Genomic DNA, 15,395 nt, shown 5'->3' on the forward strand with positions numbered 1-15,395 from the left:
GTAGAACTTTGTCTATTCTCTCGAATTGTATTTGATTCGATAACACGCCAAAGGTCTCTTATGTTTTGCGATTGCAATATTTTGACGGTACAGATGACATTCGGGTCCTTGGAGTTGGCAAACAGGGGAATTGAATTTGATCTCCAAAAAATAATTTTCTGCAAGGAATTTTATGGTTTGGAAAATCTTTTCAGAAGAGGGAATAGCAGAATTTTTGCAGCGATAAACGGCATTAAGAACAGCTGCTTCTGCGTGTAAGTGCTGCATAACACCATCGTAGGGACCGGGTTTGATTTTCCAAATCGACTGAATTTTTGATTTTTAGCAAAAACCTCCTACAACTCACATATGCTTGTCATCATACAGTACGTATCTGTTTAAAATATATTCAAAAAATATCGATCGGAGAGTTTTAAATTTGTGTCGAGCCTCGAACGTAGAGAACTTCCCTCTCGTTCTCACTAATGCAGTTTCACCTGCCAACTAGATGAAGGGAGATCATCAAGAAACCCTGTGCGGATACAGATTCTACATATCCGATGACACAAACACCTTAAAGCCGTTCCTAAAAGAAGATGACAGAAGGATTGCTTCAATTCAAAAAATATGTCACTCCCGCATATACCTTACACGAGAGACACGCATTCGTAAAGGTCAGAAAAGGCGAGCCGTCCTGGTACGTGCACATAGCAGAAAAAACTTAGAAATTTGTCTGAGGCGAATCGACGACACCTTTCCCCACCTATATGCATGTTCGAACCTGGATGACGCCGTGGCGGCCGCCCACATGGTTCGACTGAGAAAGTATCACACTAACGAAGACCTTTCACTTAGTCTCCCATCCACGATTGTGATCTACTACCAGCTGTCTTTTAACTTCGACTCAGGCGATATGGCAAGGTACGAGCATTGGCGCAAGACTCCCGATGCCCTGCTTTTCAAAGAGCTCAGATGTGTTTTGCTGATCGCGATGAAAGACACTCCTGGTGCTGGATTCCTCCGCAGGTACGCCATAATAAGTGGGGAATGTCGCAAAAATGTAGTCACTTCCTACAAGGTACTTCGAGCTACTTTTGCCAATTTACCCGAGTTCGAGGATGAAGGTACTACGTAAACCAGTAAAAGCGACTTTCGCCTCTCATACTGCTTTTCTACCTGATAAAAGAGCAGGACTATTTCACGTGATGAAACACTCATCTACAATAAATTTTCTGATTGCACACTCCTGTATTTGCCTATAGATGGTGTTTTCAACAGCCCAATGACTAATTAGAATGCAGACTTGTTCAAGAAAGGAATTTACTACACAAAGGTCATGAAAATTGCATTTCAAATGGGGATTCTAATATGTACTTTCTACAGTAGTGAGGCAGCGCATCGCGCAGGTGCTCCGGTATTTTGATATAGCGCTGTCGCACTGAATCATACATGGCATCCCTACCTAGATAGCCGTACTCTTCAGTGAGATATCCCTTCAAATTAGAGGGAGCCAAAACCTCTAGGCCCTCAAAAGTTACTTTTTTCAGGGGAAAGAATAAATTCCATGAAAATTTTTTATTCATTGAGTCGTAGACGCCTCCCTTGTGCCAGTTGACCCGAAGGTGATGTTGAGGCGAGTCGGGATGCGGTGAGAGTGTGAACAAGTCTACGTGGATATCGGTGAGGTCGTTATTAAGCTCCTCCACTACGGACGATTTTACTCGCCCCACTCTCTGGGCCGCCTCCCGCAATCCACGAGAAGTGAAGTAGAATTTGGCACGCTTGGAGCCTGACCCTGTATAGGATCGCTCGCAAACGCTCCCCTTGGAATTCGTGAAAAGCCAGAGAGTGGAGGAAAAGGAATTTTGAAAATCCACTTGAATTGTGGCATCGAGAGGAAGTTCATATTGGGGGCCTTCAACATTGACCACTCTCACACCGCTCCGTTCACGGAGGCAAAAGTTGGCCAAACGGGAGAGATTTCCCTCGGAGGACAGCTCACTCCCCTGTGGATATTCGAGTGTGGCAAAGTCAGTGTCGTAGTCGAAGGCAATCATCTGTCCACCTTCACGAAAGACGCCCAAGGCCGTTCCACCGTAGACAAAGACCTCCACACCAGCACCAACACAGATACCGAGAAATTGACGCAGAAGTTCTCGGTGAAAAGGTTTTAGACAGGCTGTACGACGGATTTTCTTGCATATATTGCGAGGTGTACAGGAACCCCACATATCAAATGAAATTTGCGTCTTGCCTGTACGCGTTGTCTGCTCCTCATCAAATAGTTCTCGGAGTGGTTGAAATAGCTCCTCCTCATCCATCTCACTTCGGCCTAAAATTGACAGAATATATTTTTGTATTCGTTTTGATGCACCGTCTCCCTAATTGAAGTATCTTCCACTCCTTTTAGAATATGTCGCTAATATCAAAATCGAAAGAATAATATTGCTAGATGAGAGAATGCTCGTATCCTCGATGTAAACGGTTTTTATCGCATAAAACTGAACGCTATCCCAATCAGAATTGAGTGTATGAGTAAAAATAGTGTCCTGACAAATCATGCACCTAACAAGAATAACTTCGACAGGCAGGTCAAATTACGATGAAGTTCCAAAGGAAATACAGGTGCGAAAACTCAATCATCCAAAGAGGAGCAGGTGAGGAGCTGTGTTGAGTGAAGCAACTCGCAGGAAGCCCATATGATATGATCAGTGAATCCCTTTCAAGTGACCAGAAAAGTTCATGCATTTTGCGGTTGTGACTTGTAGGGGCATGTAATACGCATGCAGTTGTCCATGGGCATGCATTATAAGTAGTCGATGTCATACTTTATTGCACCCTCTATTATTTTCAGTTATTTTGAGATCCCTTATCATAAAGCGTCATCTGAGCATAATGGATGACTTGAGCCCGTCTGTTTTACGAATTGAAACTCGGCTTCAAACTGCGGAAGCTTCTCGTGCAGTGGCAGAAAGTGACAGCCAGAAGTGATTTACAAAATTAATTCAGGTAGTAAATCTTTCAAGGGCAAATGTGCTGTGTCACTATTGACCAGCTACGTTGAGATCGGTGCATGAATAGCCATTCATTCCTGTTGAGGGTGAATGACGAGACGATTGATTTAAGCCTACATCAAATGAGAAAATCGCGAAAGATAAGAAATAGAATCAGGCGTACATTAAAAGATAACAATAAGCTTTGAGGATCATAACTTGCAAGCATGTCAATTTAAAACGGATGGACGGAATAAAGGCAACCAGTACTTTACCTTATACCGAGACGCCAAAATGATCGATAGCTATCTGGACAAAACGGGTGGTATCTTCGATAGCTAGCAAAATGAAGTAGATGAAGATATGCATGAGCATCTACTTCAATATTCAGCCGCCTGTTCTACCCTTTATGGGCTCATTTTAAAACTCCTAAAGTCCCATAATCAAATGCGCATGTGTCTAGTAACTAAGTGTTAGCATTTGGTGGATTAATGATGGATGGATGAGAATGAAACAAAGTTGTTAAACCGATTTGAAAGCATTCAAGAGTACAGCCCGGAGTGTCTATTTTAAATGTAATTTTCCCGACTCAGGATGGATCTACCAGACCGAAACGCAATCATTCGTCTTGCTACTCCTTTAGGTTGCTCTAGGGTAAAGTAGCATGAATTTTCCATGCTGAGATGAAGCAGTAGACGGACTAGTCAAAATGTCTTCGAGTTATTCTGCACAGCCTCCGTCTGCGTGTTTGGATTCTGTTGCATTGAATAACCATGCGACAGGAATCGGTAGACAACCTGAGACTGGTATTCCTAGACAATATGTTCTAGTAGTTGATGCGCCAATTTGCACGATATCCAGGAAGAGGGGAATTCTAGGTCGTACCATACTCGTACAAGCATATATACGACAAAGTCGTGGAGCCGCTAGTTGTCTATCAATCAAGAACACATTTAACAAGGACTGGTTTTCATTTCAGTGGGACAGAACACTCATGTTGCACATGTATTGAGCGAGGCTAAAAAGCCAACGAAATGTGAAGGAGATGACGGTTGGGTGCCCTATCAACGCAGTAAAACGGTTTAGCGCCTGACAAGTCAATAAGAACTTTATACTGCTAAATTCAATAAAAACTGGGGTTCGATGATGGTTCTAGAATTATAAAGTCATATGCATGAAATGAAATCTACCGTTTTCTAAACACCAGAATGCATCGAAACGCTTCCTGTGGTTAAATCTTGACTAGTGTAATAGGAATAAAACCCACACGTCTTTCTGTGGATACTCAAGGCAAAACCTAACGTAGATTTAACGATTTGCGAAGGTAAGAGGAGAAGATGATTTGGTAAGGGCAAATGAACCACGACACACTCACCCAAACCCGACTTTCTGGTAAACAAATACGCGCCACAGGTCAAAAATGCAGCATACAAGCGGTTGACAGACAGTGAGCCAATCAAATGAAGGCTTGCTTTTAGCAACAGCCCATTGGCTATCTGGGGCACTGGCATCACAATACAAGTTCCCCTGGAATGTTCAAACACCAAAAAAGACCACCGTTTTCCTTTAAAATGGCATTTATTGATTATTCTTTGATTTTACAAAAAAACACCCGATTGATTGGATAGACGCACCTATTCTGTTTAAGGAGTAAGTAGCTAAAAACGTCTGGAAAGGCAATTTGTGCCACAGTTGGCAAATCTCACAAGTTTACTCCCCATTACATTTAACATTAATAGTCTTGCACTTTTTGCCCTTTGATCAAACATATAATCAACTGTACCACAATATTTTCGTCAAAAATTCAGTTTCACTCCTTAATAACGCCAGATGAAGCACTGTGCTTTCTTGTGCTGTAAATGGTGTCCATTTCCATCTTGCTTTCGCTATGTTATTCCTTCATAACTCTTATTGCCCATGTTTAAGTCGTTAACTCCATTACTGGGCAGCACTCAGGGAGTGGTTCCAGCTTCCATCTTGCGTCTGTGAATGTCATGCGCTCCAACTGCATTGCTGTTAACACCGCTGATGTGTTAAGCCGGCCAATCACGTAACTCTGATTCAAGGCCTCAAGTTCTAGTCTGCTCTTTCATTAAACCAGGAAAAGAAATTCCGTTGGCAAAGGTGTCACAGCATTTCATCACCACTCAGATCCCTGTTGCACACTCGAATTCTTATACAGTAGATACGAGAATGCTTCCTAATCTGGGTTCTTTAGGGTTGGTGACTAAAGACCCAAACCATTAAAAAATATATCAACTTCAGTTTGAAAAAGCCTTCAAGAAATTCAGATTTGAATGAGTCTGTCTATACTAAAAGACACTTTCGTAAAGCAATTGTATTAGATTAGTAGAGTATGGTGATGATTACTTTGTGACTTACAATATCGGAAAGACGTAGGATTTGTGATATCTCAAAAAGCACTCTGTCTTAAAGGCGTTCTGTCATCCTGTCCGCTCAGTTTGCATGGAGCTATCCCACAGAGGTAGACAACATTCCTATTTGAGGCCTAAAATACAACTGGTAGTTATGCATAGGTAACAACTATCAAAGCAGGGTGATGGGGAGTCACAGGGCCGGTTCCTGTAGGGCACCTGAAATGCACCAAACACTATTTGAATCCCATTATGGATGGACAATGGAAAATCTTCCACTTTTAAACATCGAATGTGCTGATGTTTAAATTAACGGGATTTTTGGGGTTCTGTATCGTTTCGGTACACTATAGATGGGGATGGATCAGCAGGCTATCGTGTGAATCGACCTAGTGCGTCTGATCTACTGCCTCTGCATACTTAGTGGATTATCCCTAAAGTATTGCAAAGCTACCTATTCTTGGACTCTAGATTTGATTATCGAACTGTCAGAAAATCACCCCCGACCAATCTGGTCTACTGTCCAAATCTGTGCTCGCGTTCCCCATTTGTGGCACAGCCCTCCCAACCCAATCACTTCCGCTGTTCATTATAGGAGGCTTTGTGCAGAGCAGAATAGAAACACCCATTCATGAAGAATTAACCCTAACTTCTCATGCAGCGTGTTATGGGTCCTGTCGAAAATGCTCAAATTGCAGACTTGGTTGTGGATGTAATTGTCATACCACATCAAATTCGTTTCAAAGCCTACTTTGACTCGTTCATACTGCTTCACTGTAAATTTGAAGGTCTGTTTGGACGCATACGAAAAAAATCTTGGCTCAAAAACGGTTCTGAAAGGATTGCTAACTGTTGCGCTCCAAGAAATGTTTGAATATTGAGGCAGTCTTTCAACTTCCCCCATTCGACAACTGAACCATGCCATGAACAAATGAAACCGAAGTATGTTCAGTTTTGTATCCTTACATACGCTAGGCTCTGGTAATAAATAATGTACACCACCGTGGAAACATGGCGTAGGATCTTGCCGATTGCTTTACCTGTTTTTTTTTCCGGAGTGTAAGCAAACCAAAACCGGGTTGCACCCGCTCCCTAGGCAACCTTTAAAGGGTATGATCTTGCCGGTGGATGAAGTATCCAGACAAATCTAATATCGAACAGCAACATCACGATTAATTATGTCTCACTAAGTAGAATTCAGATTAAAAAGAAGAAATCTTGAAAACTGAATCCCGTATTTTTCCTGATTCGTATTTGGGACTGCTAATATGAAAATAAATTTAAGTACTCACGTGTAATTTTTTCTAAATTGAAAGGGAAAGTAAACGAAAAATAAGAGGTGACGTGATCAAACCACGTTGGAAGAAAACAAAATGTGAGAATGGTGTACAAATGTCAGAAGGAGGAGACAGAGTTTGCAGAGGTTAAGTTTATGAATTTAATGGAAACTTTATCATCGTTGTGAGACTCAGCGTTATGCGAGTACTCTTTAACAAGACGCCATAAGTTAAGGATGTATTGGTCATTACGGATGTCATTCTTGGGCACTTCGGAGTTTATAAAATCTACCAGTTTTTGAAGGTACTCCACGTTACGACCACAATGGCCCACTGCTGTGGCGATTTGGTGTGCCTAGAAAAAAGGATTTTAAGGCAATTCCCAACGTCACACACAATAACATAGCACATTTCTCGAAGGAGAACAACATAAACACCGAAAAAGAAAGCCACTAATTATGACAATAAAAACGCATGAGATATGAGTCCAGTAGCACTCGGTTTCTATGGCATAAATTTAGAGTGCTCACCTCAACCGAACGTATTTTCAGGTTGATGGATGGCTACTTGTTCAATCTGATTTTGCAACTACTAAAATTACCTTACCTGGTTTACTCGTTGTTTTTACTAGCAAACAACAACCCAAACTGTGATAGATATTTAATGACTGACCTGTACTTCTAGGGGAGCCTTTCCAAGGTATTGATCATTCCCGGGTTCTGCGATGTAAACAAACGCCCTTATGACATCAGGAAGCTGACTTTCATTTTGTTGACCCTCTGGATTTTCATGGATAACTCTTCGAGGAAAAAAAGACACCTCATCAAATTTGTAACCGCCCAGGATCATTTCACGTTCGGCCAAATGCTCAATCGCAGCGTTGATCTGTTCAGCTCCGTCCACCTCATAAGCCTTACCCCAAACTCGTGCTTCCTTGTTCTTTGAGGGTAGAAGGGTCACCACACGACCGGGCTACAATGGAAGTGAACATTAGAAAACTATAATTATTATAGCTATTTGCGTTCCTCTCTACAACCCCATTGCTAACCAAGATCTTAACAATTAAACGACATCAAGACAGCAGAGCCTATACATGCCACAAAAACCTTTGTTGCACAGCCGCTATTTTGAGTTTTCAAACCAACTTTTTAATTATGATCGATTGCAGAATACTGGTAGATTTTGAACCTATTGAACTAGCAATCGTAACACGAGTCAAAACCACAAGTGAGGGTGAGAGAATTATTGGGAATTTTAAGAGAGTGAACAATAAATCCATTGCCCGACACTTGGGATCTGTTACTAAATTCGACTCCTGGGCTGAATAAAGTCAAGAGTGGACTTGGGAACCTACATCTGTTTGCATAAGGGCGAGTCAACGCTTTGTCGTCCTGACACCAGGCTTAGTCACTCACGATGAGTCATCTGATGTATTAGTAGCTTCCGCTCCTAATCCGTACTCGGGATTGAAAATAGATCGATTGACACCACTACAAGAATTCTCAAGGTTCTCTCTCTAAAGCCAAGCACCATTTCAACTAGAATAAATTTGCATTTTTTAAAAGGAGAGTACCAGCAAAAATGGCAACAACTAGGTCTTTTAAGAAGACGTGCTTTAGAATATCAATAAAAGACAAACAGAGTAAAGGAACGCATATTTACATATTGCGGTGTGCCACGGTGTGTCGTTGTTCCCTGGTAGAACCGTATTTTGTAACCTTTTATGTAACCAGACCAACTTCTTGTATATGATATATTTGGTCGCCAGATAAGGGACCCATAACCGAATATGTATAGTTTTCCATTTCCTGGGCAAATCATTTGTGTAAAGCAGACACGCTCGGCAATGGAAGCAGACCTCTCATCCTGGTTTGGGGCCATCGAAGGTCCGCCTTGAATCGACTCACCCTGCCCCGTCCAGATGCAATGACTAAATAAATTTACCAAGGTCAGACCCCATTGGCTGGTGGGTGTTTGGCCAATTAGACCTCTGCCTCGTTTTGGTGCGTGAGTATGTTCCGTGCATACACTGGTTGAAATTTCGAGCAGGGCTTTATAAGGCCTGTCTAGGCCATGCTAATGCACTAGGAAAGAGTGAACCGTTTTCTGAAAGAAGGGCTCTATAATTCCTAGACTTTGCTACAAATTTTAATGGAAAATAGTTTTTTTGAAAAGAATCAGTGCAATTAGACTAGCACTGAGTGCGTGCGCAATGCAACTTTGCACGCTCTAGGTACGAGCCACATCAAGCAGCGCAAATTTTACGTTTGATCTGAGATTTCGTAGGTGGTGTCCCCCTTCAAAACTTGTTATTTTGCTGATGAAAACATGCCTTGTTGATTTTATGCACTGTGAACACTATATATCAAAGGATACATACCAATCCGTACCTAGTCTGTGAATAGAATCTTTCTAACATTAACAGGATTTTAGATATTAGAAGTCTTATCAAAGGACCACTATAATTTTTAAAATTCTTACGACCTGGATGCAAAACTTTGACTGTTCACTGGTTACTAATAATAACCAGTACTCCATTCAAGCAAAAGAGAGACTTGTGATTTTATAGACTGAAAAGAACTGCTGCCATGGCGACACTACAGGCAGTATTAATGGCCAGCGCACATGCTGTGGGCTAACGATGGTGATGTTATTCAAGATAGCAGGCATCGGTGGTAGTACTTGAATGCACCAGCATGTGATGACGAAGTTTCTTGTGACCGAAATCGAAAAACCGTCAAATAGCTGATAGATACTTAATGTCGAGTCTGGTCACGGGACAATAAGCAGTAGGTTATTGTGACTGTACTAGTCTTTCAATAACGTTTGTACTTCTGTCGGTAGTGGTTCAGACTATAGTAGTAGTTTCCAGCGCACAGCAATTAGTCCCGGGAGCATTTAGCTCATTAAGCGCCCGGTCAGTGCACGACCGACCATGAAATCCCACAAGCGACTAATCTTTCTCTAGGAACGGTAAACTCAATGGTTCACGGACGTTCGTAACATGAAAAACTAATTCCCTCTAGACAAGCTTCCCTAGGATAGTCTAAGATTCACAGATAAACTTTGAATTCCGAGTTAATTACATGAATGCAGCAGAAGACGACCAAGATAGCTCCATTTCCCACATGTTAAAATCTGCAAATGCATTTTGTGAATTCAGAAATCCTGATTTGAAGGAAGGAAGCTGGTGTCCACCCATTTAGATCAGTTCATACTCTCGCAGCGGCGCAGCAACGCCCCCAGGCGCTACGGTTCGTTGGGTTACTACCTGCTGAAGCTTGATTAAATAACAGAATTAATAATTTTAAGATGTATCAAATGTAACCACAAAATGGCCATTACCCAAATCACCTCTGCCATCCTAGAAACAAATTCACTCTGGTTCTACAAGTCTTGTCTTAAGACAGCTGTTTCGGATGCAAGAGATACGCTCCTTGGTACTAAGATTACATTCATTTCGTTCTTTGTTACCGTTCAATAAAAAAGTGCACCGAATAAACATCAAGGAGTAAACAACGTCTTCCAAAACGCACCTTTCCTAGCTTTGGGCCATAATTTTTTCAAAAAAATTAAACTTGTGTATGTTTAAAGTATAGGCAACTCCCTAGTAAACAAGTGACATGTATGTATATTCCAAGGGCCCAGCAAATTAATTCATTCCAAGAACGCGCAGTTACCAGGCTTCAAATGTCACTCCCACCATTAACATAACAACATTTCCAAAATAACGTTTACAAACGCATCTACATCACCTTCACCAAGCTAAGGCCTGATATTGAGTCTGGTTTCATCAGGAAGGAGACGGAATTCGAAGCAACCAACGATGGCATAGGCAAGTATTTTGAAGGCGCCTTAGATAACTTTTCCCACAAGACTAGGAAAAGTAGGAAATAGTAATTAGGGTAAGAATTTTTTGGAGCACAGTGATAGTGATGACATCAATTAGGGACCTAAAGTTGAGGAAACGCAAAGAGGTTCAGTCTCCCGGAGGATCCAATCTCGGGTGCGTCTGCGAGCGACGCTGAGACTTTTGTGCTCTGCCTCAAATGCCACTCGGGTGAGGAGGCGCTCGCGCACCTTGGAGTGGTAGGCGTCAACCCACATTACCGTCTCCTTATCCAGCACCGCTACGTCGATGAGGCGGCGCTGAAAAGGAACCAGAGTGAGAGCCTCAAAGCTCAGAAAGGGCGTAGCGGAGTCGCGTGAGCCCTGTGGGCTCTCCACCACCAGCACCACATTTTCCAGCCGAATCCCATACTTGCCAGTGAGATAGTAGCCCGGCTCGATTGTCAACACCTAGAATGGGAGAGAACGGGACACAATCCTTACATTCAACTGAAAATCACAGACTTGGTGGCAGCATACGCCGAAGTAATCTTGATCAATTGCACCCAGTTAAAGCGAACATTCATCTAGATTTTTGCTTCTCCATGCCAGTTCTTCTTATTTTCTAATTGTAGAACCGGAGAATACAAAAAAATTGGCGTAGGTAAGCAAAAGCCTGGATGAATGTTTGTTTTTACTGGGTGGAATTAACAAAACTCACTTGGACGTATGTTGCCAATAGGTCCTTAGGTCTATTCTCCCTCTTGGGCTCGAAAGAAGTGCTGTGTTATCAAACCAGTCCTGATAATATTCTCGCATTGACACAGCCTGGATTACACCTTTCACTATTAGTATGTTCGGGAGTTATGTCACAGTGGTTCAAAATAGAAAGCATTTAACCACAGCAATTTATCAATGAAAAAGAACGCTTTTATTAGAAGCTACCCATAGTCTCAGCTGAAGAGGTGAAGTCACAAATCAGGAGAGGTGCATAACGATAATGAGCCATAAATAAAAGTGTTGAAATTGGTATATTTTAACCAATTTAGTGAGAAAAATCAGCATTTCTAGAAAAGAAAGTATGGGTACATCACTAGACACAGGTTTTGTTGTGCAAAAAATACAAATTTGCCCCTAATTTAGGACCCAAAGTGCTCAGCAAATCACCTAACTTCCCTAATAAGAGTTCGAATATAAAGTAATGAACGTCAATATGCGCGAACTTTTGCCTTTAAGTAACTAGGGTCGTGCCTGAGAGCAGATAAATAACAGAGACAAATATGAAGATTAATGGCACCATAGGCAATAACCATGTTCTTGTGAATGCCGGGCTCAGCGATGCCCATGGCGGAGAGAGCCTGGGAGCGACATCCGGACATGCCGATAGGTCCCTCGTGAACGCAGAGGTTGGCACCCACACCGTGGCCAGTGCCATGGGGAAAGTCACGCCGATCGCGCCACATTGAGGCCCGACATACCACATCCAGCTTCGTCCCTGTTGTGTTGTCTGGGAAGGTCTGTGCAAACAAGTGGAGACGAACCGGCGCTTCGTGATGAGTTTGCTTTCAGATATCTACTCAGAGCATGTCAACGCCCAGATGATAACATCCATCAAACTTCAAATACGAGCATTTTAGCAAAATTATTCTGTGCAAAACGTTGAATGTCAGTAAGATCAAGATTGTTTTCAAGTTGAAAAAGATTTGCGTGTGGTTTTATTATGTAAAGTATCATTAAACGCAACTAAACTCACGAATGATCGTTCATGATAAGGAAGAATTATTGGATAAACACATACGAGCGTAGCCAGAGAGGCATGAGCCTTCAAGACCTCCGTATAGTCCGCCACTTGCTCCTCCGTGGGGACCCCTAAATGAACGGTCCGGGTAACGTCGGTTGTACCAGTTGTGTACTGGCCACCAGAATCCAGCAAAAAGAGAGAATTGCCGGTCAATTGAGAACTATCACCGCTTTCACCAACATCGTAATGAATTATAGCTCCATTTGCATCTAAACGGGTAAGTAAAAAAAGCCATTCGACGGGATCTTATTGAATGTTCTAAAAACAATCACAGTTTGAGCGGTTAATAAGAGTAACTAGACAGGCTATCGCAAAATTACGCCAGTTTTTCGCAGACCCAAAAAGATGACCCCATTTTACGCAGTTCAATTATGATACGCTTTCGAGTCTACCCGTGTTTGTTAGCTATAAACACCTAAGTCTTACCTTCTGTACTTTATAAAAAGGGCCTCACCAAGTTCCATTACATCATTGAAAACTTTGAAAAAAAGTCATACTAGCAAATGGGATAGCGGGCAGTTAACGTCACCGTAGTGAAAGATCGCCTACGGTAAAGGGCTTTGGATCATGGAAAGAAGGTCTCCACACTGATAACTTGGTAGTTCAAAGCAAGCCAAAAACAGAGGAGAGCTATACCTGCCCCAGGAATTGTGGGAAAACTAAGCCCAAGGCAGCCATCCGCAGCGAGTCGAATCTCATTAAGATAGGCTGTGACAGAGGCCTCTGTGACAACCTTTGGTGGTTCAACACCAGGCACATCACAGGGTGTAACAGCTGTCGGATCCATTCCACCAGATTCGGCAACATCTTCTAACCAGGCCAGGAAATCACACAGTGCCAAAGAGTCAACAAGATTAGAAAGTCGCATGCCCTCCACTTCCCGAGGATTTTTCACAGCTTTAAGACTAGAAAGCGGGGAAATGTCAAAGAGGCGCTGCTTTTCAGGGACCGCACTTGCTATCATATAACTTGAAGAAGAAGGCAACCAAACACGCCCACTTCGCCAAGCGGAGTTTGAATTGAGCCAAGAGGAGAACTCTTCGTACGGATGAAGTAATACCTGAATTTAAATAACGATTACTTAATTGAAAGTAGTAAAAAAAGATAAGAACCAGACTGACCCGATGTAATGGTGATTTAAAATATTCAACAAAATCAACGGAGTTCAAACCACGCCTCCATTCAACAAACAAGTGAACATCATCCATCGTTGCAACCACATAGGAAAAGAAGAGGGGATTGTAATTTATGTCTGACCCACGAAGATTGAAAAGCCACGCAATTTCGTCTAGCTGGAAGATGACAAGCGCAGTGACGCCTTTCGTCTTCATTTGCTCGCGAAGAGTGTCCAACTTCTGCTCCCATGAATATCCCGCGAATGATTCCAGTGGAACAGCACGAATAGGGTTAGTAGGACGGGAGGGCCTATCCTTCCACACAAGGTCTACGAGGTTCGCTCCTTCAATAGGGACGAAAGAGCGATTTGAATCCACCTCGGTAGCAACGGCATCCAACTGACGCTGCATAAAGTCGACGCCATTGAAAGGCATTTGCTGGGGATCAAACCCGATTCGACAACCTGGACGAGTCACCTGGACTAGCCAAGCAGGTATCGTAGGAACATCGGGACGACCTTCACGCATCAGGATCCAATTTTTATCAAGTTCTTGTGCGGCCTATAACATAAACTAATAGCACAGTCGACGTAAACGAACCTCAAAAGGCCAGCAAAGCCATTTTACACTCTCTACACACACAGCTTAAACTACAAGTTTTGAATGCGTTGGACCCATAAACAATGCACGGAACTAAGACAAGGGAATCGTAACTATGATGTGATGAATGTAATACCACCCACTGAAAATGCATTACCAAAGTGTAGTGAGAAAAGCCTACCTGGTTATGGTAGCGGCCATCAGTCCAGAGTGCCGCCTTGTCTGCAGCTGTGATAACTGCAGTACCCGCTGATCCGGTGAAACCGGATATAAAGGCGATGCGTTTATCCGCAGCAGCAAGATACTCACTGAAATGACTGTCCTCCATTGGCAGAATGAAAGCACCAAGCTGGCGACTTTTCATCTCCTGGCGGAGAAGAGCGAGCCGTTCCTCAGAATCAAATGTTCGCATTGGGAATGAGGAGGCGGAAGAATGTGCAGTGCAAAACTTAGTGCAAGAAGACAACGGCTTGCCCAAAGACTTAACAAACCCAAACTAAAACATTAATAAAGGGTGATTCAGCAGGAGACACTGCTAACGAGGTTTAATAGTTCGGCAGCGTTATTACTTGTTTATCGTTATATCCAAAGGGTGAATAAATGGTTGTAATTCTAGCGAACAAGCTCAGACATGCAAAATAACTGAGGCAGCTCCGCCATGGCACGGAAATACACTCAAATGCAAGAAAGAACACACAGTTACGAATAAGTACACAGCTCGAGGTCCGATAAGAATTTCCCGAGTACTTTGCCAGTTAAGAAACCGACGCGGATCCTAAGAAAATTGGCTAGCAAATAAAGCAGGCAAAAGAATGCCTGTTCTTTCACCATTTTAGGTCGGGCAAGATGATGACAACTATATGAAAGCCCTAATAGACCACTAGATACCAAACATTGTGCATAGTCCGAAAATCAGAGAATCACGTCAGGTTCCTCAACTGTCAACCCGCCGAGTACACACAAGGACAGTTAGGCGCTGTACATCGATTCAACTGCCGTGACACATTAATTAGTGAAATCTGAGTGGTAAGGTGAAATAATCTGAACAAAGGCATATGAGGGATTATGTCTGAAGTAGAAAAGCTACATGTGGAATTTATACCAATGCAAATTAGCCATGTATTTGTAACAACCAAATATTACGTTTGAATCCAAAATTTATTGATTTAAAATCAGTAATAAATGTGATGAAATGCAACTGCTTTGGGAGTTTTGCAAGGCCGGCTTTTATTAGTAACTATCAAATAGAAGGTAATAAACTCACCCCAAATACACACAGAAAATATTCAGAGCTTCCGCTGTCGCAAAAAACATCAATTGCTTATTGTGACTGTAACATCTATTATAGGGTAAATATTTGGGATTCTGCATCAACCACTCCATGCTTTATCCTTTTGTTTTGTCATCCCTTTGCGTTCCGCACGTTA

At 42.4% G+C, this 15,395-nt stretch overlaps 2 protein-coding genes across 2 annotated transcripts; both read right to left on the reverse strand. All coding sequences in view use genetic code 11, as the record gives it.

The window, feature by feature from the left end:
* Positions 1 to 1,313: 1,313 nt before the first annotated feature.
* On the reverse strand, positions 1,314 to 2,300 carry EGR_01659 (hypothetical protein; the record flags this gene model as incomplete). Its single annotated transcript, XM_024490908.1, has 1 exon — positions 1,314 to 2,300. One exon carries the CDS (start codon positions 2,298 to 2,300, stop codon positions 1,314 to 1,316), a length of 987 nt encoding a protein of 328 aa, XP_024354773.1.
* A 4,442-nt stretch (positions 2,301 to 6,742) lies between these two features.
* Positions 6,743 to 14,799, reverse strand: EGR_01660 (Xaa-Pro aminopeptidase; the record flags this gene model as incomplete). The annotated part of the gene is made up of 10 exons (XM_024490909.1): positions 6,743 to 6,979; positions 7,297 to 7,596; positions 8,287 to 8,700; positions 10,594 to 10,923; positions 11,763 to 11,969; positions 12,251 to 12,462; positions 12,890 to 13,313; positions 13,375 to 13,929; positions 14,150 to 14,464; positions 14,716 to 14,799. 10 exons carry the CDS (start codon positions 14,797 to 14,799, stop codon positions 6,743 to 6,745), a joined length of 3,078 nt encoding a protein of 1,025 aa, XP_024354774.1.
* Positions 14,800 to 15,395: the final 596 nt, after the last annotated feature.

The sequence above is a fragment of the Echinococcus granulosus genome, assembly GCF_000524195.1.
Source record: "Echinococcus granulosus chromosome Unknown EG_S00006, whole genome shotgun sequence".
Lineage (NCBI taxonomy): Eukaryota > Metazoa > Platyhelminthes > Cestoda > Cyclophyllidea > Taeniidae > Echinococcus > Echinococcus granulosus.